A 27696-nucleotide genomic window follows, 5' to 3' on the forward strand; every position below is an offset into this window, starting at 1 on the left:
AGGAGAAGCAGGAGTAACAGGGAGTAACTGAAACAGAAATGAATCATGTTAAGAAATAGTAAAATCAAAATTAACTTGGTTAGTAAGTTTGATTTTGATAAAAGTAAATAGACATGCTACATAGAACAAATGAATGAGTAATGTAAATAACTTAAGATTGAGAGAAAAGCTTTCTTTTCAGGGCTAGATACAGCTCTCCCACAAAGGGGCTTTTGTATACCACATAACCTGGGTATGAGAAAAAGTATGGGCAGAGGGCAGTGTTGAGTTTTTGTATCTGTAACTTAAGGTAGTGTTCAAAATGTCCTATAAAGTTCCTTCCAGCTCTAAATTCTTTATATCTAATTCCTACCTCCTTCGTGGAGCCTATTTTTACTACTCCAGGTATATCAGATTTCTGAAACCAAAAAATGAATGCAATTTAAATTGTGGCTAGAATTGACTAGTAAGGACTAGATCTTTAAGTAATAATATATTTTGTAACGATTAATTACATTAAGATACATATTCAAAGTATTTGTATACCCTGGAGGCATAAGTCTGAGGATTCTAAGTTCTGGGGTCTCAAGCCAATTCCATCATTAATAAATCACGTTACTGTGAGCAAACATATAAGCTATGAGGCTCAGTATCCACATCTGTATAAACAGGCTAAAGAGATAATATTTAAGATCCTTTCTAGTTCTAAATAGTTTATGATTCTAAACAAATATATGACTAAGGGAACTGGTTATTAAATAGACCTCTTAAAATTGCTTGCTGACATTTTGATGCTAGTAAAGGATAAAGGGGGGTTACAAAATACATACAGAATTAAAGCAGAACAGCTTACCCTTCCATTCTTACAGATATAATCAAATAGCTCTCCTCCTGAGACATATTCCATCACCATGAAAATATCAGATGGTGTACTGATGACCTGGTACCTGGTGAGAGAAAACATTGTCTACGAATATTAAAACATGTATATTCATTCATTCAATAAATATTTACTAAGCACCTATAGTATACCAGGTACTAGGCTAGGAGCTAGGAAAACTGCAAGAAACAAAAATTCTCTGCTCTCATGGAGTTCATGTTCCAGGAACCAGGAAACAGACACTAAATAAATAAGCAATATCTCAGGTGGTGGAACATGCTATGAAGAAAAATAAAGCAAATGAAGGGGAATCTTTGTATACAGAGTGCTAAAGGAAAGGCTCTAATAAAGTAACATTCGAGCTGAGCCTAAAAGAAGAATGGGAACAAATTATGTAATTATCTAGGAGGAAAGTGAAACTGGGAGAGGGAATAGCAACTGCAAAGTTCCCCAAGTAGAAGCCTGCTTGGCATGTTTGAGGAATATTAAGAGAGAAATAGGATGTAGAGTCAAAGGTGTTAACTGCAGGCCAGAAGACACAGAATTTTACAAGCCATGATAAGGCTTTGGCTTTTACTCCAAGGAAGATGAAAAGCTATCGTACGTTTTAAGCAGTCATGGGATCTGGCATACTAAAAGGAACACTATGGCAGCAGTGTGAAGAATTAACTGTCGACAGTAAAGGTAGCCACAGGAGGTTACTTCAGGATTTCATGAGACAGATGAAGGTGGCTGAGACCAGGCTGACAGCAATAAAGGAACTGAGAAGCAATCAAATCCTAGCTTGATTGTGAAGGAAGAAAGGAAATGGATGATAAAAAGTGAAAGAAACAGGGAAGTTAAAAATGGTTCCTAAGTTTTAGCCCTGGGTAACTGGCTGTTAGCCAAGATGGTGAAAACTGTGGGAAGAGCAGGTTTGGGAGAGTAATAAAGAGTTCATTTTGGGCCGGGTTGAGTTTTAAATGCCTTGCGAACATCCAAATGGAAATGTAAAGTCAGCAGTGCGCAAATGAGTAAGAAGAGATCTTGGCCAGGCGCGGTGGCTCACACCTGTAATCCCAGCACTTTGGGAGGCCGAGGCAGGTGGATCACGAGGTCAGGAGATCGAGGCCATCCTGGCTAACACGGTGAAACCCTGTCTCTACTAAAAATACAAAAAGTTAACCGGGCTTGGTGGTGGGTGCCTGTAGTCCCAGCTACTCGGGAGGCTGAGGTAGCAGAATGGCATGAACCCGGAAGGTGGAGGTTGCAGCGAGCCGAGACTGCGCCACTGCACTCCAGCCTGGGCGACAGAGCAAGACTGTCTCAAAAAAAAAAAAAAGAAGAGATCTTAAAGCAAGAGATGTACATTTAGGGGTGGTCAGCGTATGGATGGTATTTAAAACCATAGCACTCAACAAATGAGAAGAGGTAAGAGTGAAACAAATTTGAGTCAGCCAGTTCAGGAGAAAAACCTAAGCAGCTTTAAGTTATTGCCCGCATAACAAAGCAGAAGCTGAGCAGGAAATAGTTATTTGTAGACTCTATAACTGGCAACTGTAAAACAACAGTAAGATTACTGCCCTTTTGAAATATTGGATTCCTGAAATTTTGTTATCTGTATGTTCAGGTATAAGCAGGATGGGGAAAAACCCTTTCTACTACCACATTCTCACTAGTGAGGCTAACTGACATCATGTGGGCATTTGGAGGTCAAGAGTTTTTATTAGCAGATCATTGTTGGTTTTACAGCAATGGGGCACCAAACATTACCAGAAGGGCATCTTTCCAGAAGACAGGAAAGAATGAGAAGATAACAGCTGATAAGCACAAGGGCAAAACATGAACATAGGCTTAAATGACCATCAGTGGGGTTAGAAAAATACATGAATGGGAAGAAACTTTTATTTTTTGGGGGGGACAGAGTTTCGCTTTTGTTGCCCAAGCTGGAGTGCAATGGCACAATCTCAGCTCACTGCAACCTCCGCCTCCCAGGTTCAAGCCATTCTCCTGCCTTAGCCTCCCAAGTAGCTGGGATTACAGGCGCCCACCACCATGCCCAGCTAATTTTTGTATTTTTACTGGAGACGGGGTTTCACCATGTTGGCCAGGCTGGTCTCGAACTCCTGACCTCAGGTGATCCGCCTGCCTCAGGCTCCCAAAGTGCTGGAATTACAGGTGTGAGCCACCGTACATGGCCTAGGAAGAAACTTTTCAAAACCCTCAGGAAACAAAAAGAAGTGTCAGTCATTTTTCTCACTTGTCACATTAAGTAGGTTAACAAAAAAGATGAAAAGATGACTGGACTATATTTAATATAAACAGAGCTTACAGTTTAATTATATGAGGATGCCTGAAAAGCTTGAGGTTCTGAATTTCTCTGCGGATTTTTCCTACCACATCAAGGCTCCGAATCTTCTGTCGATTGAGTATCTTCACAGCTACTTTATGCCCAGTCAATTCATGTTTTCCAACTGTAAAAGAAGTAATTTAATAAATTAGTACTAAGTATGACTAATAATATATTTACACATATTCTGGCCAGGTGCAGTGGCTCACGCCTGTAATCCCAGCACTTTGGGAGGCTGAGACGAGTAGATCACTTCAGGTCAGGAGTTCGAAACCAGTCTGGCCAACATGGCAAAACCCCATCTCTACTAAAACATACAAAAATTAATGGCCGCGAGCGGTGGCTCATGCTTGTAATCCCAGCACTTTGGGAGGCCGAGGCAGGCGGATCACCTGAGATCAGGAGTTCGAGCCCAGCCTGGCTAACATGGTGAAACCCCATTTCTACTAAAAATACAAAAAATTGGCGAGGCGTGCTGGTACACAGCTGTAATCCCAGCTACTCGGGAGGCTGAGGCAGGAGAATCGCTTGAACCCAGGAGGCAGAGGTTGCAGTGAGCCGAGATCACACCACTGCACTCCAGCTTGGGCAACAAGAGCAAAACTCTGTCTCAAACAAACAAACAAAAAATACAAAAATTAGCTGGGTGTGGTGGTGGCGCATGCCTGTAATCCCAGCTACTTGGGAGGTGAAGCAGGAGAATCACTTGAACCTGGGAGGCAGAGGTTGCAGTGAGCCCAGATCGCACCACTGCACTCCAGTCTGGGGTGATGATTGAGACTCTGTCTCAACAAAATAAAAATAATAATATATTTAGACATATATTATAAGAGTAGTTATCTAGCATCCTCAGAAAATAGCTAAGCAAATGTAAGTTCTTTTCTCTTTTGCCAGATGCATCCCAAATGTTCAGATGTTTAAGAGTGATTACACAGGAGAATACCTAAGAAATTGGTAACAGTGGTTTCTTCCAGAAAAGAAAGCTAGAAGGCTAAACAAAGAGAGGAAGGAGACTTTTTTGCTATATACCTTTTTGTATTTTTAAATTCTTTTAATTTTTCACCTTTTAACCTATCACACATACGGACTGAAATTTTTCTTTTAGTATCATTTATATGGATATTAAAACATATAGAAATTGGTGTAACCAGCATTATATAGTCAGATACAGAACAGCTCCATCATCCCAAAAGACTCTCTCATGCCACAGATACATTTCCCCATCCATAACCTCTTATACCTTTGAAATTCTGGTTCATGTGCATGTGGTTTCTAGTTTTTTTGGTTTCTCTATGTTTTAAATTTTTTTTCCTGTTTTTTAATTTTTTTTTTTTTTTTTTTTTGAGACAGGGTGTCACCCTATCACCCAGGGTAGAGTGCTGTGTCACAATCAGAGCTCACTGCAGCCTTAACCTCCCCAGGCTCCGGTGATCAGGTGATCCTCCCATCTCAGCCTCCCAAGTAGCTGGGACTACAGGCAGGCCCCACCACACCCAGCTAATTTTTTTGTATTTTTCTGTAGAAATGATGTTTCATCATATTGGCCAGGATGGTCTCAAACTCCTAGGTTCAAGCAATCCACCAGCCTCAACTTCCCAAAGTGCTAGGATTATAGGTGTGAGCCACCATGCCCAGCCTCTATTTTTCAAAATGCAGTTAAAAATAAAGGGAAAAAAAATCAAGTCATTTTATCTTTCCATTTTAAATGCTATCACTAGACAGTCGGTGGTGACAGAATTTGGGTTTAGGACATAATCCCAAAAGACACAATCCCAAATGCCATAATCCCAAATGTTGAAATCCCAAAAGATCAAAATCCCTAAAATCTAAAATTCCAAAAATCACAATCCCAAAAGAACAAAATCCTAAAAATAGAATTCTGGAAAAATAATTTGTAAAAAGTTCTCTAAAAGACACTTATTTCCATTTTTAAAAGATTTATTTGAGAAACATAAAAACACAACGGAACAGTTCATAGGCCACTTTACACAATAAAATAGGCACTAATAACATATTTTTGCAAGCATAAACACTCAGGTATACTAACAACCATTGCATGGGTATAATAGGAAGAGATAAAATGTATTCATGAAGAAATAGATTAAAAAGCAAAATGGATAAACACGTATCACTATGGTTGGTAATCAGGTGCACCCAGATTCATAACTGTGGTCATCTGAAATACCAGACAACCTGAATCTTCTGACAAGATCGATCAAAAACTGCAATGGGTCACTACCGCTTGCATAAAAACTGCAATAGAGTCACCCAAAGAGCCAAGATCTTGAGAAATTTTATCTTTCACAAATACAGATGAACAAAACGGACATCTCTTAATTTACTGAGCAAGTTTCAACATTTTTATTTACATGCACAATGTTTACACATTACGTCACATTGTGATAATGCACTGTCATGGAGTCAAATATGCAAAAAAAGGGCATAAAATGAATTAGAATTCTCTAAAAGCCTTTACAGAATTTATACCTGCAATATTAGAAATGATGCAAAGATAAAATACATAGCATAGCAAATTGGCACTATGTGTGAAAGGGCAGAAGTCATAACTGATTGAATAATATGGCAGGGGAGCTTTCTTATATTTTTCACCTGCATATTCACTTCTATGATCTTCAAAACATTCACTTGTGCTTAGACTAGAGCGGTTGTAGTCTAAAAATTTTGTAAGTATATGCTGACCATTTAGAAATCTGGTTATTGCTTGGCCATTGCAATTAAGTGATTTTCTGTCTTCACAACACCAATAATAATTAGCTTTTAAACTTTTCTCTTTCACCATTAAGTAGCCTGGTATACTTAATTTATCACAGCCTTTTTGCAAGGGAACAATTTCACAGGTCTCTTCCATTGTGCTGTAAGGAATACAGTAAGAAGGAATGATATTTGGCTTTCTCAATACCAAATCTTTATTAGTCAGCATTCTCGTCAGACATAATTCTCGACAGATAGCATTCTTGAGAGACATAACCAATAAGATATACATATACATAGATATATGAGAGATGATTTATTAGGGGAATTGGCTCATGCAATTATAGTGGCTGATAAGTTCCACGACAGGTCATTTTCAAGCTGGAGACCCTGGCGTGCTGGTAGTTTGGCTCAGTCCAAAGACCTCAGAACCAAGCCAAACCAGGTCTCAGTCTGAGGCTGAAAGCCCAGGACCCAGGGGGCTGCTGGTGTATATCCCGGAGACCAAATGCCAACAAGCCTGGAGTTCTGATGTCCAATTCAGCAGAAGGAAAGTCCGTTCCAGCTCTCAGAAAGGCAACGATTTGTTCTCTCTGGGCCCCCAGCAGATTTAATGGTGGCCACCAACATTGAGGGCAGATCTTCCCCACCTAGTCCACTCAGACTCACATACTAATCTCCTCACAGACAAACCCAAAATAATGCTTTAACAAGTTTCTAGGTATTCCTTAATCCAGTCAAGTTAACACCTAAAATTAAATCCATGAATCCACCCCTCGTCAATTTGGCACCCATAAACCATCTCCTTAAACCATACTTAATTTCCAGATAAATACAATAAAAAGGCAATCCGTTCCACCTAATATGATGCAAGTAAAATGATGCAACTATCTTTCATACAACCGAATATGCACTAATTTCTACCCCAGGTGTTGGCTTTCAGCATTTCAACATTTGGGATTTTAATCTTTCATGATTCTGATTTTCAGGATTTCAGATGTGTGAGGTTTTTAGAATTTAGGGATTCTGATTTTTAGAGATTTTGATCTTTCAGTATTTCAACATTTGGGATTACGGCATTAGTGATTTGGTCTTTTGGGGATATGATCAGCACCAGTAAAATTTAGACAGTCATGAGGCTGTCTCCAAAAATTTAACCTTTGTGCACCCTTTCTCAGGAATCTACTGGAGAATATATATTCCATCAAAATCAGGAAGAAACCCAAGAAAGATGGCATGGAATCCAGCAAAGAAGAGATCCAATATAGGAGAAAAACTAAGAGAATCTCAAAATGGTGAAGCAAAGTCACAGTAACAGATATGGAGAAGGCCTAGAAGGCAACAAATCCAGACAGGAATGTGACAGAGAATCCAAGATAGTTATTTCTGAGGGATTTTACAAAGGCACTGGAAGATGTGAGAAATTAAGCTTTAGGTAAAAAAAATTAAACAAATGAAAAAAATGAGATAATTCATGAATGCCAGTAAAATTAAAGTTCTGTAAGAAATAAAACATACTCATAGATACTGACTTAGCAAATAGTATTTACGCAGCCACAATTATGAAAAAACCAAATATAGGTTTTTTTAAAAGTACGATATAACTGTATTAGGAGGATAGGGGTGTAGTATGAAATGTGTAAGAGAAAGAAGGCAGGCAACCCTATAATCACAGCTGAAATCAACTGTGGAAATGAAGCACATTCTAATTTCTAATAAGGGTTTCTCCAATCTCCAGTACTAATTAGATGTGATTAAGAGCAGCCAACTTGACTGTTAAAGCTTGCTTCAGGAAGTACCTTTTTTCTTAGAACAAGTACGTTAAAACCTAAGCATGGTACTAAACACATCCTCCAAGAATCTCCAAGCTCTGGCTTGGCACAGACTTTCTCTTGATAGCTGCTCAGCTGAAACAGGACTGGGAAATAGCCACAATACTGGATAATACTGGTGGACTCAGACTTGCAAAGAATACTAAGACAGAATCCAATTTGGGCCTGAACTCCCAAACCATCACAAACCAACGCAACTCCTATGATACCTTGCTCAACTGAATTTCAACCCCAATTAACTTTAAGAAACGATTAGAGCTTATCCAAAACTCTGGACATATATTCTGTCATTTAATAAGGAACTGGAATAGGAATTCAAAGCATTCTCTCAAATTCATTATTTTGGCATTATGTACTGAGCATCTCCTACATGCCAGTTAATGCTGCTGGGGAAAACAGTATTGACCAAAAGCAACCTGGGCTATGGGACCTTCCCCGCCTGTAATGATAACAAAAATAACAGTAAAATGAGAAAAAGCAAAAAGTCTTATAATACAAAAGAATAAAACAAAAAAAAGAATAGACATTAAACTCATCCATGAAATGCATGATTGTATTAGCAAAATTTATTAACTATTTTCAGAGTGATAAGAAAATATAGGAAGTATGAAATCAGAGCAGAGCAAGAAGAATTTTACAATACAATTAAAATCATTTAGAAAACAGGTAGTAGCAATAATAATGTGATGGGAAATTTTATAGAACACACAACAAAAAATGAGGAGGAAATTGGCAAAAATAGGAGGGAAGGTGGTAACTATGGAATAGGGAATTGAGTATAATTTAACTCACGAGTAATACGGAGGAGAATATTAATCCACCTGTAAATAACAGTAGCCCCCCAACAAGCCAAAAGAAGGCATAATAAACAGAACAAAATCCATAACCAATCAAGATATACCATAAAACTTTTTTCTAATACTTGAGCATTTCATCAAATTATAAATTGTTTTAAAGTATGGTGGCATAACTTCTTCCCTTTTGAAGTAATAGAAGAAATCACAAAAGTATGATCATATCACAGTGGCAGGAAGAGAGGCGGTGCACTGACAGCAATGCCAACAGATCATTCAAATTCATAAACACACACACAAATTACATGATCAGGATCTTTTTTTTTTTAATCTGTAGTTTTCCTTCTAAGAATCTGATTTAAATGTTGATGAAAAAAATGTGCATAAATATGTTCATTACAGTGTATTATGTAAGAACAAAAGGCTGACCAATTTCAGAGAACTGTTTAACACATTGTTATTCCAACCTAACAGACTCTCATAGGAAAACTATAGAAAATGTTCTTATAAACGTGAAAAACAAATTAAATATGCATTTTACATTTTTTAGCTACACAAAGAAATTTATATAAAAATGGTAATATGCTAAAATGAAAATAGTTATTCCACTGTGATCCCTTTTTGAATTTTACTTGCTGCTTTGTATTCTTATCAGTTAGAAAAAAAATTTCCAAGGCCAGGTGCGGTGGCTCAAGCCTGTAATCTCAGCACTTTGGAGGACGAGGTGGGTGGATCACCAGGTCAGGAGTTCAAGACCAGTTTGGCCAACATGGTGAAACCCCATCTCTACTAAAAATACAAAAAAATTAGCCAGGTGTGTTGGCACGCACGTGTAATCCCAGCTACTTAGGAGGCTGAGGCAGGAGAATCACTTGAACCCGAGAGGGGGAGGTTACAGTGAGCGGAGATCATGCCACTGCACTCCAGCCTGGGCAACAGAGCGAGACTCTATCTCAAAAAAAAAAATTTCCAAAGGGGAAAAAACAATTAGAAGTAGTATTAGCAGATTCACCTTTTTTGGGAGTAGAGTTGAATAGGGTTGAACCCCTAATTCCAGTTGCACAAGTGAAAGCAGTATGTATACAAAGCATAGATTTTATAGGCGCACAGACCTCAGTTTTATTCCTGTTTGAAGTTACTTACTAGATGTTTGACTTGGGCAAGTTAAAGAAACTACAACCTTCTATTTACTCATCCGTAAAATAAGAATACCACACACTCCATAAGGGTGACTATAACAGATACATGAAACAGTGTTTGTAAAGCACTTTCCACAATGTCTGGCACATAGAAGTGATTGATAAATAAATGGTAGCCATTATTATTTAGGGTTATTTATTTTCCACTGCTCCCAGACCTGTTCCCCCATCTGTATCTAATCAGCCCTGAATTATTTGTTTTAATCTCTGAATAGCCAGCTTTATCTCAGCTCTGACTACTGCTCCCTATCCATTCAGATGCAATAGCATTCCTTTATCCAGGTACATAAGTGCTAAATAAATAACAGCTGTCATTTTAATGTATCTAGCTTCCATTCCCATATACTTCAATCCCTCCAACCCGCTCCACCACTCCTACCCCACCACCACTACCACCAGTCCTCAGATTTCTACCTTCCAAAGTTCAACTCATTTCCTGACTTTGGTTAATGTTCAGCAGATTACTATCAGACATATATACACATAACACCAATTCTTGACAGTGATTTCACCTACTATAGGAACACTTGTTTGGTCATAGAAGAACACAGAGGAAAAAAGCAACTTAATTTGATGTGAGTTTTAATAAACAAGGGCTTTTTTTAACAAAAACAATTTTTTACACCATAAATCTAGTTCCTTTACAATACATAATTAAGGTATACAACTTACTAGTTAATATTTGCAGCATACTCACTTTGTACCCAAACATAATGACATACTCTCACCAACCTGGAAGAGTTGGCATTATTAGCAATATTTTACAGGAAATTGAGACACAGAAAGATGAAATAACTTGCCCAAAGTTACACAGCTAATGAGTGGAAAAGCCAAAACTTCAACCCAGGTCAGACTCGAAAAGTTATGCTTTTTCCGAACATGGTAAGTGAAATTTGGTTTTTTTAAAAAGACAATCCTCAGAAAGACATGTAAGCATACACATCCTTTTAATAAAACACAAATGGAAGTTAAACATATCAGAGAAATTCTTAATGTATATACAGTTTTGAAAAGAATAGACTGAATTCCTTGTACTAATAAGAATTATCCAGAAATGCATTCTATCATACGAATTCATTCATTCAAGAAATATTTGAACGGCCGGGTGCAGTGGCTCACGCCTATAATCCCAGCACTTTGGGAGGCCGAGGCGGGTGGATCACGAGGTCAGGAGATCAAGACCATCCTGGCTAACACAGTGAAACCCCGTCTCTAATAAAAATATAAAAAATCAGCCGGGCATGGTGGCAGGCGCCTGTAGTCCCAGCTACTTGGGAGGCTGAGGCAGGAGAATGGCGTGAACCCGGGAGGCAGAGCTTGCAGTGAGCCAAGCAAGATCGCACCACTACACTCCAGCCTGGGTGACAGAGCAAGACTCTATCTCAAAAAAAAAAAAGAAAAAAGAAATATTTGAGTACCAGCACCTACTGTGTGCCAGGCACTGCTACTATGACCTCCTTCCTGTATCAGAACATGAATCCAGTGTACTGAAAACCTGCCTCATATCAATTTCAATGTCTTAGAATTCCACAGACATTTTATTTTATTTTATTTTTATTTTTATTTTTATTTATTTTTTTTTTGAGACGGAGTTTTGCTCTTGTTGCCCAGGCTGGAGTGCAATGGCATGATCTCGGCTCACTGCAATCTCTGCCTCCTGGGTTCAAGCAATTCTCCTACCTCAGCCTCCCGAGTAGCTGGGATTACAGGTACCCACCACCTCGCCCGGCTAATTTTTGTATGTTTAGTAGAGACGGGGTTTCACCATGTTGGTCAGGCTGGTCTTGAACTCCTGACCTCAGGTGATCCGCTCCCCCCCTCAGCCTCCCAAAGTGCTGGGATTACAGGCATGAGCCACCACACCCAGCCCACAGGCATTTTACTAATACATTCTATCAAACCAATTTAAAAGTTACTCAAAAACTAAGAAAGCATAAAACTAAAAGTATACAAAATATAAAAACAAGTGCAGTGAAGTGAATAATACCCCCACAAAATCCATGTCAACCCAGAATCTCTGATTGTTATCTTATTTGGAAATAGGATCTTTACAGACGTGACTAGTGAAGGATTTAAGATGAAATCTTACTGGATTTAGGGTGAGCCCTATATCTAATGCCTGGTATCCTTACAAGAAGAGGAGAGCACACACACACACACACACAGAGAGAGAGAGAGAGAGCGCGCATGAGTGCTAGCGAGCGAGACAGTGCAGCCATTTGAAGACAGAGGCAGAGACTGGAGTTATGCTATCACAAACTAAGGAACATCAGGAGCCACAAAAAGTTAGAAGAGGGCCGGGCACGGTGGCTCACGCCTGTAATCCCAGCACTTTGGGAGGCAGAGGCGGGCAGATCATCTGAGGTCAGGAGTTCGAGACCAGCCTGGCCAACATGGTGAAACCTCATCTCTACTAAAAATAAAAAAATTAGCCAGGTGTGGCGGAACGCGCCTATAGTCCCAGCTACTTGAGAGACTGAGGCAGGAGAATCACTTGAACCCGGGAGATGGAGGTTGCAGTGAGCTGAGATCACGCCACTGCACTCTATTCTGTGTGACAGAGTGAGACTCCGTCTCAAAAAAAAAAAAGAATCAGCAGCAGCTGGAAGAGGCAAGGAACAGATTCTCCACTAGAGTCTTCAGAAGAAACATGGCACTGATGACCCTTTGATTTCAAATTTCTGACCTCCAGTACTGGCAAAGAATAATTTTCTGTTGCTGTAAGTCACTGAGTCTGTGGCATTGTTATGCAACCCTAGAAATGGATATAGTTAGTTTATCAGTTGAAAAGTGGATTTTCTAAAGAAGTACCAAACAGTAATCATAGAGCTGAGGAATAGTATAACTGAACTGAAAAATTCAATAAAGGGGTTCAACCACAGGCTACATCAAGCAGAAGAAAAGATTAGTAATTAGAAGACAGGCCACTGGAAATCATACGATCTGAGGAAGAAAAAAGGATAAAGAATGAAAAACAGTGGTCAGGCATGGTGGCTCACACCTTTAATCCCAGCACCTTGGGAGGCCGAGGCAGGAGGAGCACTTGAGGTTAGGAGTTCAAAACTGGCCTGGCCAACATGGTGAAACCCTGTCTCTACTAAAAATATAAAAAAAAAAAAAAAAAAAAAAAAATAGCTGCGAGTGGTGGTGCACGCTTGTAATCCTAGCTACTTGGGAGGCTGAGTGGGAGGATCACTTGAATAGAGCAGGCAGAGGTTGCAGTGAGCGGAGATCTCACCACTGCACTCTAGCCTGGGCAACAAAGTGAGACTTTGTCTCAAACAAACAAAAAGAAGCAGAAAAAGAAATGGTAAAGGAAGTTCTTCAAGCTGAAGAAAGAAGACACTAATGAGTGACAGGAAAACATGAGAAGTATAAAACTCACTGGAAAAAGTAAGTATACTGTCAAACCCAAAACACACTAATACTGTAATGGTGGTGAGTAAATCAATTATATATCTAGTATAAAGGTTAAAAGAGAAAACTATTAAAAATAGTTAAAGCTAGCCAGGCACGGTGGCTCACACCTGTAATCCCAGCACTTTGCGAGGCCGAAGCAGGCGTGTCACCTGAGGTTGGGAGTTTGAGACCAGCCTGACCGACATGGAGAAACCCCATCTCTACTAAAAATACAAAATTAGCCGGGCGTGGTGGCACATGCCTGTAATCCCAGCTACTCAGGAGGCTGAGGCAGCAGAATAGCTTGAACCTGGGAGGTGGAGGTTGGGGTGAGCCAAGATCACGCCATTGCACTCCAGTCCCAGCAACAAGAGTAAAACTCCGTCTCAAAAAAATAATAATAATAATAATAAAGCTACAGTAATTTGTTAAAGATACAAATTACTTTTTAAATGTATATTGTGACATCATGAACATAAAACATGGAGGAGGGGGAGTAAAAATGTAGAATTTGTGTATGTGATCAAAGTTAACTTGTTATCAGCTTGTATACCAGTTATAAGATGTTTTGTGTAAGCCACAGGGTAACTACAAAGCAAAAGTCTTTGCTTTTTCAAAAGATAAAAAGAAAAAATCCAAAGTGGACCACTACAGAAAGCAATCGAGCCACAAAGGGGGAAAGTAATAGAGAAAGGAACAAAGGTTCTACAGAAACACTAGAAAACAATTAACAAAATGGCACTACTAAGTCCTTACCTATCAATAATTACTTCGAAGGTAAACAGATTAAATTCTCCAAACAATAGGCATGGAGTGGCTAAATGGATAAAAAACAAGACCCAACTCTACGCTGCCTATAAAGAGACTCACTTCACCATAAAAGACACTCATAGACTGAAAATGAAGGGACTGAAAAAGATATTCTATACAAATGCAAACAAAAAGAGAAGAGAGATAGCTATACTTATTTCAGACAAAATAGACTTTAGGCCTAAAGAGAACAAAGCTGGAGGCATCACACTACCATGTTTGAAAATATATTACAAACCTATAGTAATTAAAACAGCATGGCACTGACATAAAAACAGACATGTCAACCAATGGAATAGGATGGATAGCCCAGAATAAATGCATATATCTATAACCAATGGATTTTTGACAAAGGTGCCAAGACTACACAATGGGGAAAGGACAGTCTCTTCAATAATGTCATTTGAAAAACTGGATGGCCACATACAGAAGAATGGAAATGGACCCTTATCTCACCCCTTAACAAATATCAACTTAAAATGGATTAAATTTAGGACCTGAAATTACAAATCTACTAGAAGAAAACCTAGGCGAGAAGCTCCATGACACAGGTTTGGGCAATGATTTCTTGGATATGACCCCCTAATGCACAGGCAACAAAAGCAATAATAAACAAATGGGATGACATCAAACTAAAACGCTTCTGTACAGCAAAAAACAAACAAACAGGCCAGACGCATAATCCCAACACTTTAGCAGGCCGAGGCAGGCGGATCACGAGGTCAGGAGTTCGAGACCAGCCTGACCAACATGGTGAAGCCCCATCTCTACTAAAAATACAAAATTAGCTGAGCGTAGTGGTGCACACCTGTAGTCCCAGCTACTCATGAGGCTGAGGCAGGAGAATTGCTTGAACCCGGGAGGCGCAGGTTGCAGTGAGCCAAGATCACGCCATTGCACTCCAGCCTGGGCAACAGAGGGAGACTCCATCTCAAAAAAACAAACAAACAAGCAAAAACAAATAGAGTGAAGAGACAACCCAAAGACTGAGAAAACGTATTTACAAATCATGCATCAGATATATAGCTAATATCCAGCAAGGCACGGTGGCTCATGCCTGTAATCTCAGCACTTTGGGAGGCCGAGGCAGGTGGATCACTTGAGCCCAGGAATACAAGACTAGTCTAAGCAACATGGTGAGACACTGTCTCTATAAAACATACATAAATTAGCCAGGTGTGGTGGTGTATGCCTGTAGTCCCAGCTACTTGGGAGGCAGAGGTGGGAGGATCGCTTGCGCCCAGGAGGTCAAGGCTGCAGTGAGCCATGATCATGCCACTGCACTCCAGCCTGGGCAACAGAGTGAGACACTGTCTCAAAAATAAAAATTTAAAAAAAGACAAACAAATGGGCAACAGATAGATGAAAAAATGCTGAACATCTCTAATCATAAGAGAAATGCAAATGAAAGCCACAATAAGGTATCACCTCACACCTGTTAGACTGGCTATTATCAAACAGGTGAAAGACAAGTGTTAGCAAGGACACAGAGAAATGGAACACTTATACACTGTTGGTGAAACTATAAATACAGCCATTTTGTAAAACAGTGTAGCGGTTCCTCACAAAACTAAAAATAGAATTACTATATGATCCAGCAATCCCATTACTGAGTACATACCCAAAGGAACTGAAATCAGTATGTCAGAGGTGTCTGAGACTCACTTATATTTGGAATCTAAAAAAGTCAAACTCACAGAAGTAGAGAGTAGAATGGTGATTACCAGTAGCTGGGGTAAGTGGGGCTGGAGGGAAAAAGGAAGATATTGGCCAATGGCTACATAAAATTACAGTCAGGAGGAACAGGATCCTGGTATTGTATTGCATAGCATCATGATTACAGTAAATATATTAATTTTTCAAAAGAGTTAAAAAAGGGAACTTTAAATGTTCTCACCACAAAGAAATGATAAATATTTGAGGAGATGGATATACTACTTGGCCTGATTTGATGAGTGTAGAATGTATACATGTATCAAAACATCACATTGTGCTGCATAAATATATACAATTGTTATTTATTAAAGATAGGTTTTCTTTTTTATTTACTCATGGTAGGAATGGCCTTCATTGGTTGCAATAGGAAGCGAAAGAGGAGACCTGAAATCAAATGAGAAAGCGTAGGCATCCTGGGGAGGAGCCTACTGGATCTCAGTTCTGCCCTGCTCAGAGAAGTTCAGTATCCAGGCCACTGAGAACAGAACCGTCTGGCACCAAAGACATGATTTTGAGGGGGCCGAAGCCCTTTCCCTCTGCCTCCATACATAACAGGAGCAGGACCACACACTCAGTCTGACAAGAAAAGGAGGGTGGATTTTCTAAACTATGATATTCACCATTAAAATTAACAAGTTAACAAAAGTAATATTTTTTGAAAACAGGTTTTCTAATTGTACTACACATGATCATGGCTTCTTAAATGGAACACACTGTATATGAAGACTGGGAACCAAACAAATGTTAACTTATGAGTATCAACTGCTCTTTATACCCTCACACAGCGACAGCAGTAGGAGTTATTTAGCAGGATAGGGTTTTTTGCTCCCTGCCTAGAATGTTCCAGCTCATGTGGTTTTCCGCTTTTTGAATTTGTATCCCAGCCTTCATAGTCTATCAGGAGTCAACTCTTTCTCTTTTTTTGTTTTTTGTTGTTGTTGTTGAGATGGAGCCTCGCTCTGTCGCCAGGCTGAAGTGCAGTGGCACAATCTCGGCTCACTGCAATCTCCGCCTCCGGGGTTCAAGCAATTCTCCTGCCTCAGCCTCCCGAGTAGCTGGGACAACAGGTGCACGCCACCACAGCCAGCTAATTTTTGTATTTTTAGTAGAGATGGGGTTTCACCATGTTGGCCAGGATGGTCTCAATATCTTGAGCTCGTGATCCGCCCGCCTTGGCCTCCCAAAAGTGCTGGGATTACAGGCATGAGCCACCACGCCCAGCCTTCAGTAGCATAGTACTTTTTAAACATGGCATCTAATAGCTTAGGAGACACTCACATTATCACATTTGAGCATAAACCTATGATGGAGGTACTGTCTTTTACAGATAAAGAAACTGAGGCTCTAAAAGATTCTGTAAGTTGTGGAAGTAAAGCTATTGTGATCAAGTTGGGACAGGTCTTCTGACTCCCAAGTCTTTTGACCTATCCACTCTCCCAACCATCACTGTGCAGTGAGAGGGACAAAGGGCTTGGCATGGTATCAGAAACTAAACTGTTTTCTCAAAACCAGGCTAAATATTCTCCCCAGTGAGTAAACTCAGTTGTAGCCAAACTAAATGCTGTTCCATAGTCAATCAATGAATGTAGCAAATGGACTTTGTCAGGCATATGCACTACTAAGGGATTCCCCCCTTTTTCAAAATTCAAACTTTATTCTTCAGACTGTCAGTTTTTAGAATAGTGCTAAGGTTTTGCTTTTAAATGAAACGGAAGACTTGCACGTTACTCAGAGCAAATGTTACCAGCATTCCCTCACAAGAATAGCAGATTAGTCAACTAAATATTAGCTAACAACCAGGCTATTGCTATCTAAAGGGAACTTTGTCTAACTGCATAACATTGTAACAAATGCTCTTCTAATTAGATATATAATCCTGAAGGGAAACAAGATCATACTTTGAAACAGAGGATTTTAATAGGACAGAGAAGCAGCAAAGATAGAAATAGCTACTAAAGATATTCTAGACACCTAACCATTTCATTCCCACTTTAAAATTGAAAGAATAAAAACGTGTTAAGGAAATAGCTTAATCCTGGGGAAGGGTGGGCTATAAAAGCTATAGATGGTAATTTAAGAAAGCAAAACATTTCAAGCACACCAAGGGCATTCCAAATACCCATGAGCCACCATCAGCTTAAGCAATAAAACATTGCAGATACAACTCAAGCCCTGCATGACTCCTCCCAGATTCCCTTATCCTTCATCTGTCCTCAGAAGTAACCCCTATTCTGAATTTGGTGTTTGTGTTTCCCACGTTTATATATTTTTACATGGGTATGAATCTATAAAAAATATAGTAACATTATTTTTCATGTTTATTTTTACAAATGTCATTGTATATATTTTGATAACACAATACCTGCACTATACACATAATTCAAAAGTACAAAAGCATCCACAGTGCAATGCAATGTCCTCCTGTACCTAGTCCCCTATACTGAGCAACTAACGTAACCAGTCTTGTGTGTATCTTTAAACAGACACACTCTGTATATAAAAGCAGTCACACTTAAGATACAGATTTGCCCGTGCCTTTTATACATAAGTGGTAGGCATATTGAACACACTGTTCTACTTTTTCCTCTTAAAAATACACCTTGGAAATTGTTCTCTAAAATATACAAAGTTCCTCCCTTTTTCTTCCTTAATGTTTGCAAGGTATTTCACTATATGGATAAACCATAACTATTACACTATTAGAAAGGTTACTTCGAAAGTTTTGTATTAATATTTACAACAATATGGCAACAAATAACCCATTATTTCATACACATGAGTACATCTATAGAATAATTCCTAGAAGTTGAATTGTTAGGTTAAATTTAATAAATGCTGTCACTCTCTCATGTAGAGGTAGGATACCAATTTATACTCTACCAGCATTGTATGAGTGGTTCTGTAGGTTTCTAAAATTTATATAAATAACAGCAGACTATACATATTCTTATGCACTTGCTTTCGAGGTCTAACCTTATATTTTTAAGATTCGTTCACACTGATGTATATAGCTCTGGTTCATGTTTATATTTTTTACTTAAAGGAATTTTTAAATAACTTCTACTATGATTCATTCACAAGGAGTACAGTTACCTATGTAGCTGAAATTGCAGTTTTACACAGAAATACTTAGGAACTTAGGCCAAGCGTGGTGGCTCATGCCTGTAATCCCAGCACTTTGGGAGGCTGAGGTGGGTGGATCACCTGAGGTCAGGAGTTCAAGACTAACCTGGCCAGCGTGGTGAAACCCCATCTCTACTAAAAATACAAAAAAAAATTAGCTGGGCGTAGTGGTGGGCGCCTATAATCCCAGCCACTTGGGAGGCTGAGGCTGGAGAATCGCTTGAACCCAGGAGGTGGAAGTTGCAGTGAGCTGAGATCGCACCATTGCACTCCAGCCTGGGCGACAAGAGTGAAACTCCATCTCAAAAAAAAAAAAAAAAGAAAGAAAGACTTACCAACTTAATAGTTTATATGTATAAACAACTCATTTGCCCAAGATACACCCAGCCTACCAAAGAGATCATCTTCTCTAGAAAAACTAACAAAGACTGCCATTTTAATGATATGACTCTTTGCTCATCCATGCTTTTTTTGGGCAGAGGGAAGGCCCACAAGGGCATGGAACCTAACATCTTGATAAGTAGAAGGAAAAAAAAAGATGCCTTGGAAACAACAAAGACAATTCAAGCATAATCACAAAATAACCCTAGTTTTCTGTAAACTTTCCTCTCAAAATGCTACCACTAAGTAACCAAACAAATTTTTTGGCCTATAACAGAATCACTCTGAACTTCCAGCCTACTCTCCCGGCAAAATTAAATTTCCTATAAGCCTGGAATATCATACTGAGACTTTTTCTGCATTATCAGTATCATATATTTTATTAGATCCCTCTTCATGTTAAATTTACCAACATGTGTAACTAATTTTTAAAGCTTTCTTTATTCCAACTTGTCTAAATATATGGCTAACCCTATTATTTGCAAGAACTCTTGCATAATTAAGGCTGTTGGTGTTAATTACCAACATCACCACGATAGTGGCCATTTCTGCCTGTTCACTGAGTATCCATGTCCCCCTTTCTCTCTCCTAACAATACCCATTTATGTGTAGGTGCCTACCCTGTCCCCCCACACTATCCAAGTACTTAGAAGATGTCTCCCGGCCCAGCACGGTGGTTCAGGCCTGTAATCCCAGCACTTTGGGAGGCCGAGGCTGGTGGGATCACCTGAGGTCAGGAGTTCGAGACCAGCCTGGCCAACATGGTGAAACCCCACCTCTACTAAAAATACAAAAATTAGTAGGATGTGGTGGCACACGTCTGTAATCCCAGCTACTAGGGAAGCTGGAGCAGAAGAATCACTTGAACCCGGGAGGCAGAGGTTGCAATGAGCTGAGATTGCGCCAATGCACTCCAGCCTGGGTGACAAGAGTGAAATTGTCTCCAAAAAAAAAAAAAAAAAAAAAAAACTGTTCCCTGTTCACCACATGCACACTAACATCTATCTACTGCTTTTTGATTTTTTGATTATGGCCATTCTTGCAGGAGTGAGGTGGTATCACATTGTGGTTCTGATTTGCATTTCCCTGATCATTAGTGATGCTGAGCATTTTTTCATGTTTGTTGGCCATTTGTATATCTTCTTTTGAGAACTGTCTATTCATGTCCTTAGCCCACTTTTTGATGGGACTGTTTGTTTTTTTCTGATTTATTTGAGTTCATTGTGGATTCTGGATATTAGTCCTTTTTCAGATGTATTGATTAGGAAGATTTTCTCCCACTGTGTGGGTTGTCTGTTTACTCTGCTGACTGTTTCTTTTCCTGTGCAAAAGCTCTTCAGTTTAATCAGGTCCCAGCTATTTATCTTTGTTTTTACTGCATTTGCTTTTGGGTTCTTAGTCATTAAATCCTTGCCTAACCCAATGTCTAGAAGGGTTTTTCCAATGTTATCTTCTAGAATTTTTACAGTTTCAGGTCTTAGGTTTAAGTCCTTAATCCATCTTGAGTTGATTTTTGTATAAGGTTGAAAGATGAGAATCCTGTTTCATTCTCCTACATGTGGCTGGCCAATTATCCCAGCACCATTTGTTGAAAAGGGTGAACAGGGAACACTTCTACACTGCTGGTGGGAATGTAAACTAGTACAGCTGCTATGGAAAACAGTGTGGATATTCCTTAAAGAACTAAAAGTAGAACTACCATTTGATCCAGCAATCCTTTCTGAAAAGAAGTCATTATTTGAAAAAGATACTTGCACATGCATGTTTATAGCAGCACAATTCACAATTGCAAAATTGTGGAACCAATCCAAATGCCCATCACTCAACATATGGATAAAGAAACTGTGGTGTATACACACACACACACACACACACACACACACACACACACACACACACGATGGAATACTACACAGCCATAAAAAGGAATGAATTAACATCATTTGCAGTGACTTGGATAAGAGTGGAGACTATTATTCTAAGTGAAGTAACTCAGGAATGGAAAACCAACATAGTATGTTCTAATCAGTGATATGTGGGAGCTAAGCTATGAGGACGCAAAGACGTAAGAATGATACAGTGGACTCTGGGGACTTGAAGAGTGGGAGGGGGGTGAGAGATAACAGACTACAAATATGATGCAGTGTATACTGCTCGGGTGATGGGTGCACCAAAATCTCACAAATCACCACTAAAGAATTTACTCATGCAACCAAATACCATCTGTACCCCAATAACTTAAAGAAAAATTTAAAAAATAAAACAAATTTTTAAAAAAAGAAGATGTCTCCCACCCACCCACCTCTCTTGCACACACACATCAAAGGGTGGGTCATATTCCTCCAAGGGCAATGCCATCCTCCTTGCTAATGCCTGCTTAGGAATACAAGCATAAGCCAATTGGCACATGGCATTCCTAGCCAGAGGGACTGGATGAGCCAATGAGACTCATAAGAGGTATGCTGGCCTTCCCTGCTGGAAGGACTTATCTGTGGAGAGAAAACCACAGATAAGTTCTTTACTAGGTGAAGCTGGATTTTCTATTACTTGTGGCAAAAAGCATCCCAACTGTTAACTTAAAAAATGAACAGGTTAAAGATTCTGATCAACATCAACAAATGTGATTATGAACAGATTTAACCATATCTATGAAACCTATGATCCTTGGACTAATATTGGCCTTTGTACATTTGGAGAGTTTGTTGACTTTAACAGAATATGGTAATCCAAGAGAAGTTCATGTGGGTGGAGAAGTGAAGGTTAAGAAACAGCAAAGTCACTGGAGACATTCATGTCACAGCCATATCACAGATCAAATCCAGAAGATGAAAAATCTCTTCTTGCTTTACTACCTGCCATGCCAAAAACCACTTAGCAAATACGAAAATAGACCTGGCCGGGCACGGTGGCTCACTCCTGTAATCCCAGCACTTTGGGAGGCTGAGATGGGTAGATCACCTGAGGTCAGGAGCTCGAGACCAACCGGGCCAACATGGTGAAACCCCATCTCTACTAAAAATATGAAATTAGCCGGGTGTGGTGGTGGGCGCCTGTAATCCCAGCTACTCAGGAGGCTGAGGCAGGAGAACTGCTTGAACCCGGGAAGCGGAGGTTGCAATGAGCCAAGTTCGCACCACACGGCACTCCAGCCTGGGCAACAGAGCAAGACTCCGTCTCGGGAAAAAAAAAGAAAAGAAAAAAGAAAAAAAAAAAAAAGACCTGACTTTATGCAAGCATTCAAGTCTATATTAGGGGAATGATGAACACCCTAATCCAGACAGAACTCCGGGAAGGGGTGGGGGCAAAAATGAACATTTTTTTTTTTTTTTTTACAAACACTTGTAAACTAAAAAGCAGTTTGTAATTGCTAACAAGAAATATCATAGCCAAAGATAAAGTTAAAACTTCCAGGGTAAGAAACATCTTACTGGCCTTATATGGACCTGTCCTAACAGCTGTTATTACCCAATTCTGGCATTTGCTCCTTACTTCCTCCTGACATTGTCCGCCTTGCCGATTTTCATAAGAAGGTTCAGCCAGTTGCTTCCCTGTGGGATATACAACAATTTTCCAATTCTATGACTCAGAAAATGACAAGGGAAGGAAGGGTTCTTCTCTTCTAACCCTAAATAAAATTAGAAAATGTTTAGCTCTGGAAGAGTAAGGCTCAGTTGAGTTACCGTACAGACTTTGGCAAACTTTTTTTCTTTCAAGTCAATCTTTACCAAGAACTCAGTATATGCAAGTCAGTCTATTATTTATCCAAAGCCAATGCATGAATTATTTTTATCAGTTCCAAACTTCCTTTCTCTGCATCCCTTATAGCAAAGTCAAATATGTTAAAGAAAAAAAAATCATGCCTCACAAAACTTGCAATTAAACGTTTTTTGCCAGAATTGGTGGACTGTAAAGCAAGCTTATTTCCAGAATAAGAGTCCACACTTTTCTTTTAATTTCAATAGCTTTAGGGGTACAAGTGGCTTTTGGTTACATAGATGAACTGCATAGTGGTGAAGTCTGGGCTTTTAGCGTACCCTTCACCCGAATGGTGTACAATGCACCCAATACACCTTTCTTAAAAGAAAAGTTCAAATGATGTGCACTTAAAGAGTTTATTAGAATACAAATAACCTTTGAAAATAAATGGAAACGAACTGTACTAATAAAGTAATAAATACTATCTGGAGGCAACATCTGAACTAACCACCAAGTTTCGCACGGAGAAACTCCTGTTAATTCGGAAACACTAAAGGCACAGTCTCATTCAGAACGTAAACCATGCATCGCAAATACTGAACCAGTTCATATTCACTAACTGCTCCGAAGGAAACCAGTGATCCTTTCCGACGACATGGCCTTTAAAAAAAATGATGTAGGCTACCCACAAAGAAACCTTACTTCTGCGGAAACACATTTCGCACTCGGGAAACAGCAGGGGCCGGTAAATCGACAGCCTCCTACAGAGGACGGAAATACGGACAACGCCGAGGACCGCCAAGGAAGCGATGGGCTGGCCCTGAGCCAGGGGAGCACAACCCGGGCGCACAAGAGGCCGCCTCCCCGGGGATCGCGCCCGGCGCCCCCTCCCAGCACCCAGAGCGCGCCGCGCCGCCCGCCTGCCCCGCCTGGGAAAGTTTGCACCTTCGCATCCCAGCCCCTCGCACCTACCCGCCCCTCCGGCCGCGGCGCCGTCGCCATGGCGACTGGCCCCCACCCCACCCCCACCCCCACCCGGCCTGTGCTGGCCGCGCAGCAGCCCCGCGGCGGTTGGGGAGAGCTCCCGCAGGATCCGGGACAGGGGCTGCCCAGCCCTGGAAAGAAGGGACGCAGCGGGCGGGGAGGATGAAGAGGTGCGGAAAGCGGAAGTCGTGCGGCTCCCCAGCTGGGGCCCAGCCTCGTCCCGCGGGTTCTCACCCTTCACTTTGCCGAAGGTGCCGACCCCCAGCGTGTCACCCAGGATGTAGTGGCCGATCTTCACCCGCCCGTCGTGTTTCTGCTTCTCGGCTGTCGCCATCTTTCTCCAGGAACTGAGTCTGCGCATGGCGCTGCGGGAGGGGGCGGAGGGGGCGGGCAGGGCCGCGCCGGGGGCGGGCGGGGAGGGGGTGGGGACGCGGGAGGGCAGCCGCCGAGCCGAGCCACCGCCCTGCGCCGCCAGCGCAGGCCCCGCAGCCGCCGTCGGGCGCAGACGCTCCCCCTGGCGGGGCGGGCGGGGGCTGCCAGGAGAATCACCAGTACCCGCCTCCTCGCCCCGCATCCTCGGGCTTGGGCGCCCGCCCACCGGCACGCGGAGGGGCTTCCTGGAACGATTAGGCGGACCGTCGCCCCCAGGCTCCTTTCTCCTCTGGCGGAGTTTCTGCCCGCTGCGATCTTCCCTAATTACCACTCTGCGGTCGGAGAAGAGCCTTCTGCGGGTGACTCCAGAGGGGAGATGAGGACGGGGAAGCCCGCTTGAGTGATGCAGATCTGTGGCTTGTTAACGAGAGCCGCGTGAATTAAAGCAAGGCAGGGGACACCGCCCTGCCACTGCTTTCTAACCTTGGTTTTCATCTTTCCTTCTGGGATGGAATCTAGAAGCCGCAGGAGTTTTCACTTGCGTCTGTGATGGAGTTTCCCGCTCCCCGCCCCCCCTCCCCACGAACCCGCGCTCTTTTTTCGCTTGGAGCCCGTAAGTTGCTAGTGGGCACCACGATGGCTCTAGGAACGCTGTCAGTGTTTTCTTCTGGAGGTGATCCTGAAATTTCCTCCCCAAAGCAAGCTTTGTTGCGAGGAGCAGGCCGGGGATATGTGCAAGTGAATATGTTTTCCAAGAGGGGGATGATACGCAGATCTTTTGGTGTATAGGAATTAATACTTTTAGATTATCAGTAAAATGTATACGTTCACTGGACTGAGAACAAGGCTTAACGGTTACATCAACCGGATCAACAAATATTTACTGTACTTGTAATGAGTAATACTTAGTCTATTATATAAACATAAATGGAACCATACCATAGCATAAAGTCTGCTTATTTTTCATAAAATGTTTGAGTTTGTTACTCAATTCCACTCCTCTAATTAGTAGTCAAAATCAAGTGTTCTGTTTTAAAAAGTTTATATTCTCTCAATTTTGGAATGTCATAGCATTGGGCCAATGTCAGTGGCCCCCCGAAAAAATTGTACCTTCATGAAAAGAGTATAAAAAAAGAAAAAAACTAAAAATGTCATTTTTAATCCCACAAAAATCAATTACCCAACTCTCCTGATTTTCGCCTCTCTGTTTCTGAAATCAAAGTAACACGCATTAGGCGCTGTTTTGTTCCAAGGAAGATATTGCAGGGGAAGCAAAAGTTTCTGCCTTTGAGCTTAGAATTACACCAGATAAGCAGGAAACAGTTCCAGCTAGCCTTAATCAAGTTCCTACTGTATTGAGGACTGCACATTGTTTGAAGGGCAAAAAGTTAAGAAATCTTTGATTACTGATGTATTTGGGGGGCAGGTGGTTATAGTGGTTACTGTTGTAACTTTTGGTGTCTGGCTTTTTCACTTTTATCTGTTTGCCTTGTGAGTTTCTACACAAGGCATCTCTGTAAAGCAGAATTTTTGAATTTTGGATCTCTGTAAAACAGAAATAGCTCTCTGGATTCCCGTGTTGGGCAGGGAACCTTAAACTCCCTCCCCTCCCCAAATAGCACCTTAAATTACTTTACGTTTTTATTATATCTAGAATTTAACCCAGGAAAGTTCTGCCATTTCTTCTAACCTGAAAGAAAAAGATCTGACAACATCTCTTCTCAGGCCCAAGGGTGGGAGAGTGCCCCTAGGAGAAAAAAAAAAAAGGAAAAGATCGCAAAGTACCTCAGCTGTGTACTACTCACTGAGCATGTTGCAAGGGAACAAACTGAAGCTGGGTTTTGCAAATCCATTTGCCAGTCTCTTCATGAAACTATGAAAACTCAAGAAAGTAACATAACCTTTTTTTTTTAGTAGAAACATCGGTTTGTTTCTGCTTTGTGCTGTTGTAGATTATAATTCTATTTAATAAATAGTCATTAAATGGCATTTACACTTAAAAGCATTGTTGGGGAGATAAAACCTAGAATTATAGATCAAAAAATTGGATAGAAACTTAGACATCATCTTATCCAGTTTCCCATAGTCTCTGTTTAAAGCAGCTTTAATTGCTCAGTGTTTTAATTTTGGTTTTGTTTCCATTCATGTTGAGTTAAAAACTGAATCCAATTCACTGTTTGTAAGACTACTGTCTTAAGAAGCCTCCTGTATTCCTTTGCTTTTTCTCTTAATTACCTTTTTAAATTTTTTGTCACATTTTCTTCCACCCTGTCTTCCTTTCATTCTCCCATTGATCTATCCCCAAATGTTCACTTCCTTCATTCTTCAAGCTTTTGTTAACTGCCAGACACTATAGAAAGTTTCATTTTTCTAAAAAACGAAAAGTCATGGTCCCTACCTTGAAAGAGCTCATGGTCTACAGTAGCAGTCATCTATATTCCACCATCCCCCACCCATCCAGGAGAGAGAATATTCACATACTCAACATTCTACCAGGGGAAAGCAAAGGTAAGGTAGACTGTGGCTTACTCTCAGTTTCCTGACCTGTCTGTTGTAACTCTACCCCATCTCAGTAAAATGTATTGGAATATAAGTGGGCAGGAGTTACACTAGAGAAGTAACTTTTTTTTTTAAAGAGGCACTTCTTCTGTTGCCCAGGCTAGAGTGCAGTGGTTAGATCACAGCTCACTGTAACCTCAAACTCTTGGACTCAAGCATTCCTCCTACTTCAGCCTCGAGAGAGTAGCTAGGACTTACGGTGCGCACCACCACACCCGACTATTTTTCATTTCATTTGTTGTAGAGATGGGGATCTCCCTATATTAACGAGGCCAGTCTAGAACCCCTGGCCTCAAGCGATCCTCCCACCACAGACTCCCAAAGTGCTAGGACTGCAGGCATGAGCCACCAAGCCTGGCCTATAGAAGTATACTTACTTGACTCCTTTTTAGTTTAAGTGGGAGAAAAGCAGACCGGGCGCAGTGGCTGACACTTGTAATCCCAGCACTTTGGGAGGCCGAGGCAGGCAGATCACCTGAGGTCAAGAGTTCGAGACCAGCCTGACCAACATGGAGAAGCCCGGTCTCTACTAAAAATACAAAATTAGCTGGGTGTGGTGGCATGTGCGTGTAACCCCAGCTTCTCAGGAGGCTGAGACAGGAGAATCATTTGAACCCGGGAGTCAGAGGTTGTAGTGAGCTGAGATCATGCCATTGCACTCCAGCCTGGGCAACAAAAGTAAAACTCCGTCTCAAAAAAAAAAAAGTAGGGAAAAAGTAAATTGTTTGCAAACTTAAGTACTGTAGCTTTTATTAGTACAAATAAATTACAGTACATCTCAGCACTGATGAAGACATAGCAACACTGTGGTGGAGAATGTCCAGCCTCATGGAGGAACTGTGTGGTTAGCAGTTAGCTGCTTCCTCTCTAGCCCTTTAGACATTGTAAGGGAGCAGGTGCCTCCTCGGAGTCTTTTCTTCTCAAGGTCATT

At 40.8% G+C, this 27696-nt stretch overlaps 1 protein-coding gene and 1 non-coding gene across 6 annotated transcripts in view; both read right to left on the reverse strand.

Moving 5' to 3' along the window:
• Nucleotides 1-24195, reverse strand: part of PRKAA1 (protein kinase AMP-activated catalytic subunit alpha 1) — a 39402-nt gene extending 15207 nt beyond the window's left edge. For 4 of the 5 annotated variants that reach the window (XR_004030421.1, XM_003274374.3, XM_030814014.1 and 1 more), the window contains exons 1-3: nucleotides 24069-24195; nucleotides 3171-3312; nucleotides 833-926 (exon numbers count right to left, since the gene is read on the reverse strand). Coding sequence is in view for 3 of the 5 variants with exons in the window: in XM_003274374.3 (XP_003274422.1) it covers nucleotides 833-926; nucleotides 3171-3312; nucleotides 24069-24195 (363 nt within the window). In the remaining 2 variants the exon portion in view is untranslated. The remainder of the gene's footprint in view (nucleotides 1-832; nucleotides 927-3170; nucleotides 3313-24068) is intronic. The other variant, XM_030814013.1, reaches the window with a different exon arrangement.
• On the reverse strand, nucleotides 16116-16243 carry LOC115835742. Its single transcript, XR_004030765.1, has one exon. It is a non-coding gene; the product is annotated as a small nucleolar RNA SNORA57 (small nucleolar RNA).
• Nucleotides 24196-27696: the final 3501 nt, after the last annotated feature.

This window comes from Nomascus leucogenys, chromosome 6 (genome assembly GCF_006542625.1).
Source record: "Nomascus leucogenys isolate Asia chromosome 6, Asia_NLE_v1, whole genome shotgun sequence".
Taxonomy (NCBI): domain Eukaryota; kingdom Metazoa; phylum Chordata; class Mammalia; order Primates; family Hylobatidae; genus Nomascus; species Nomascus leucogenys.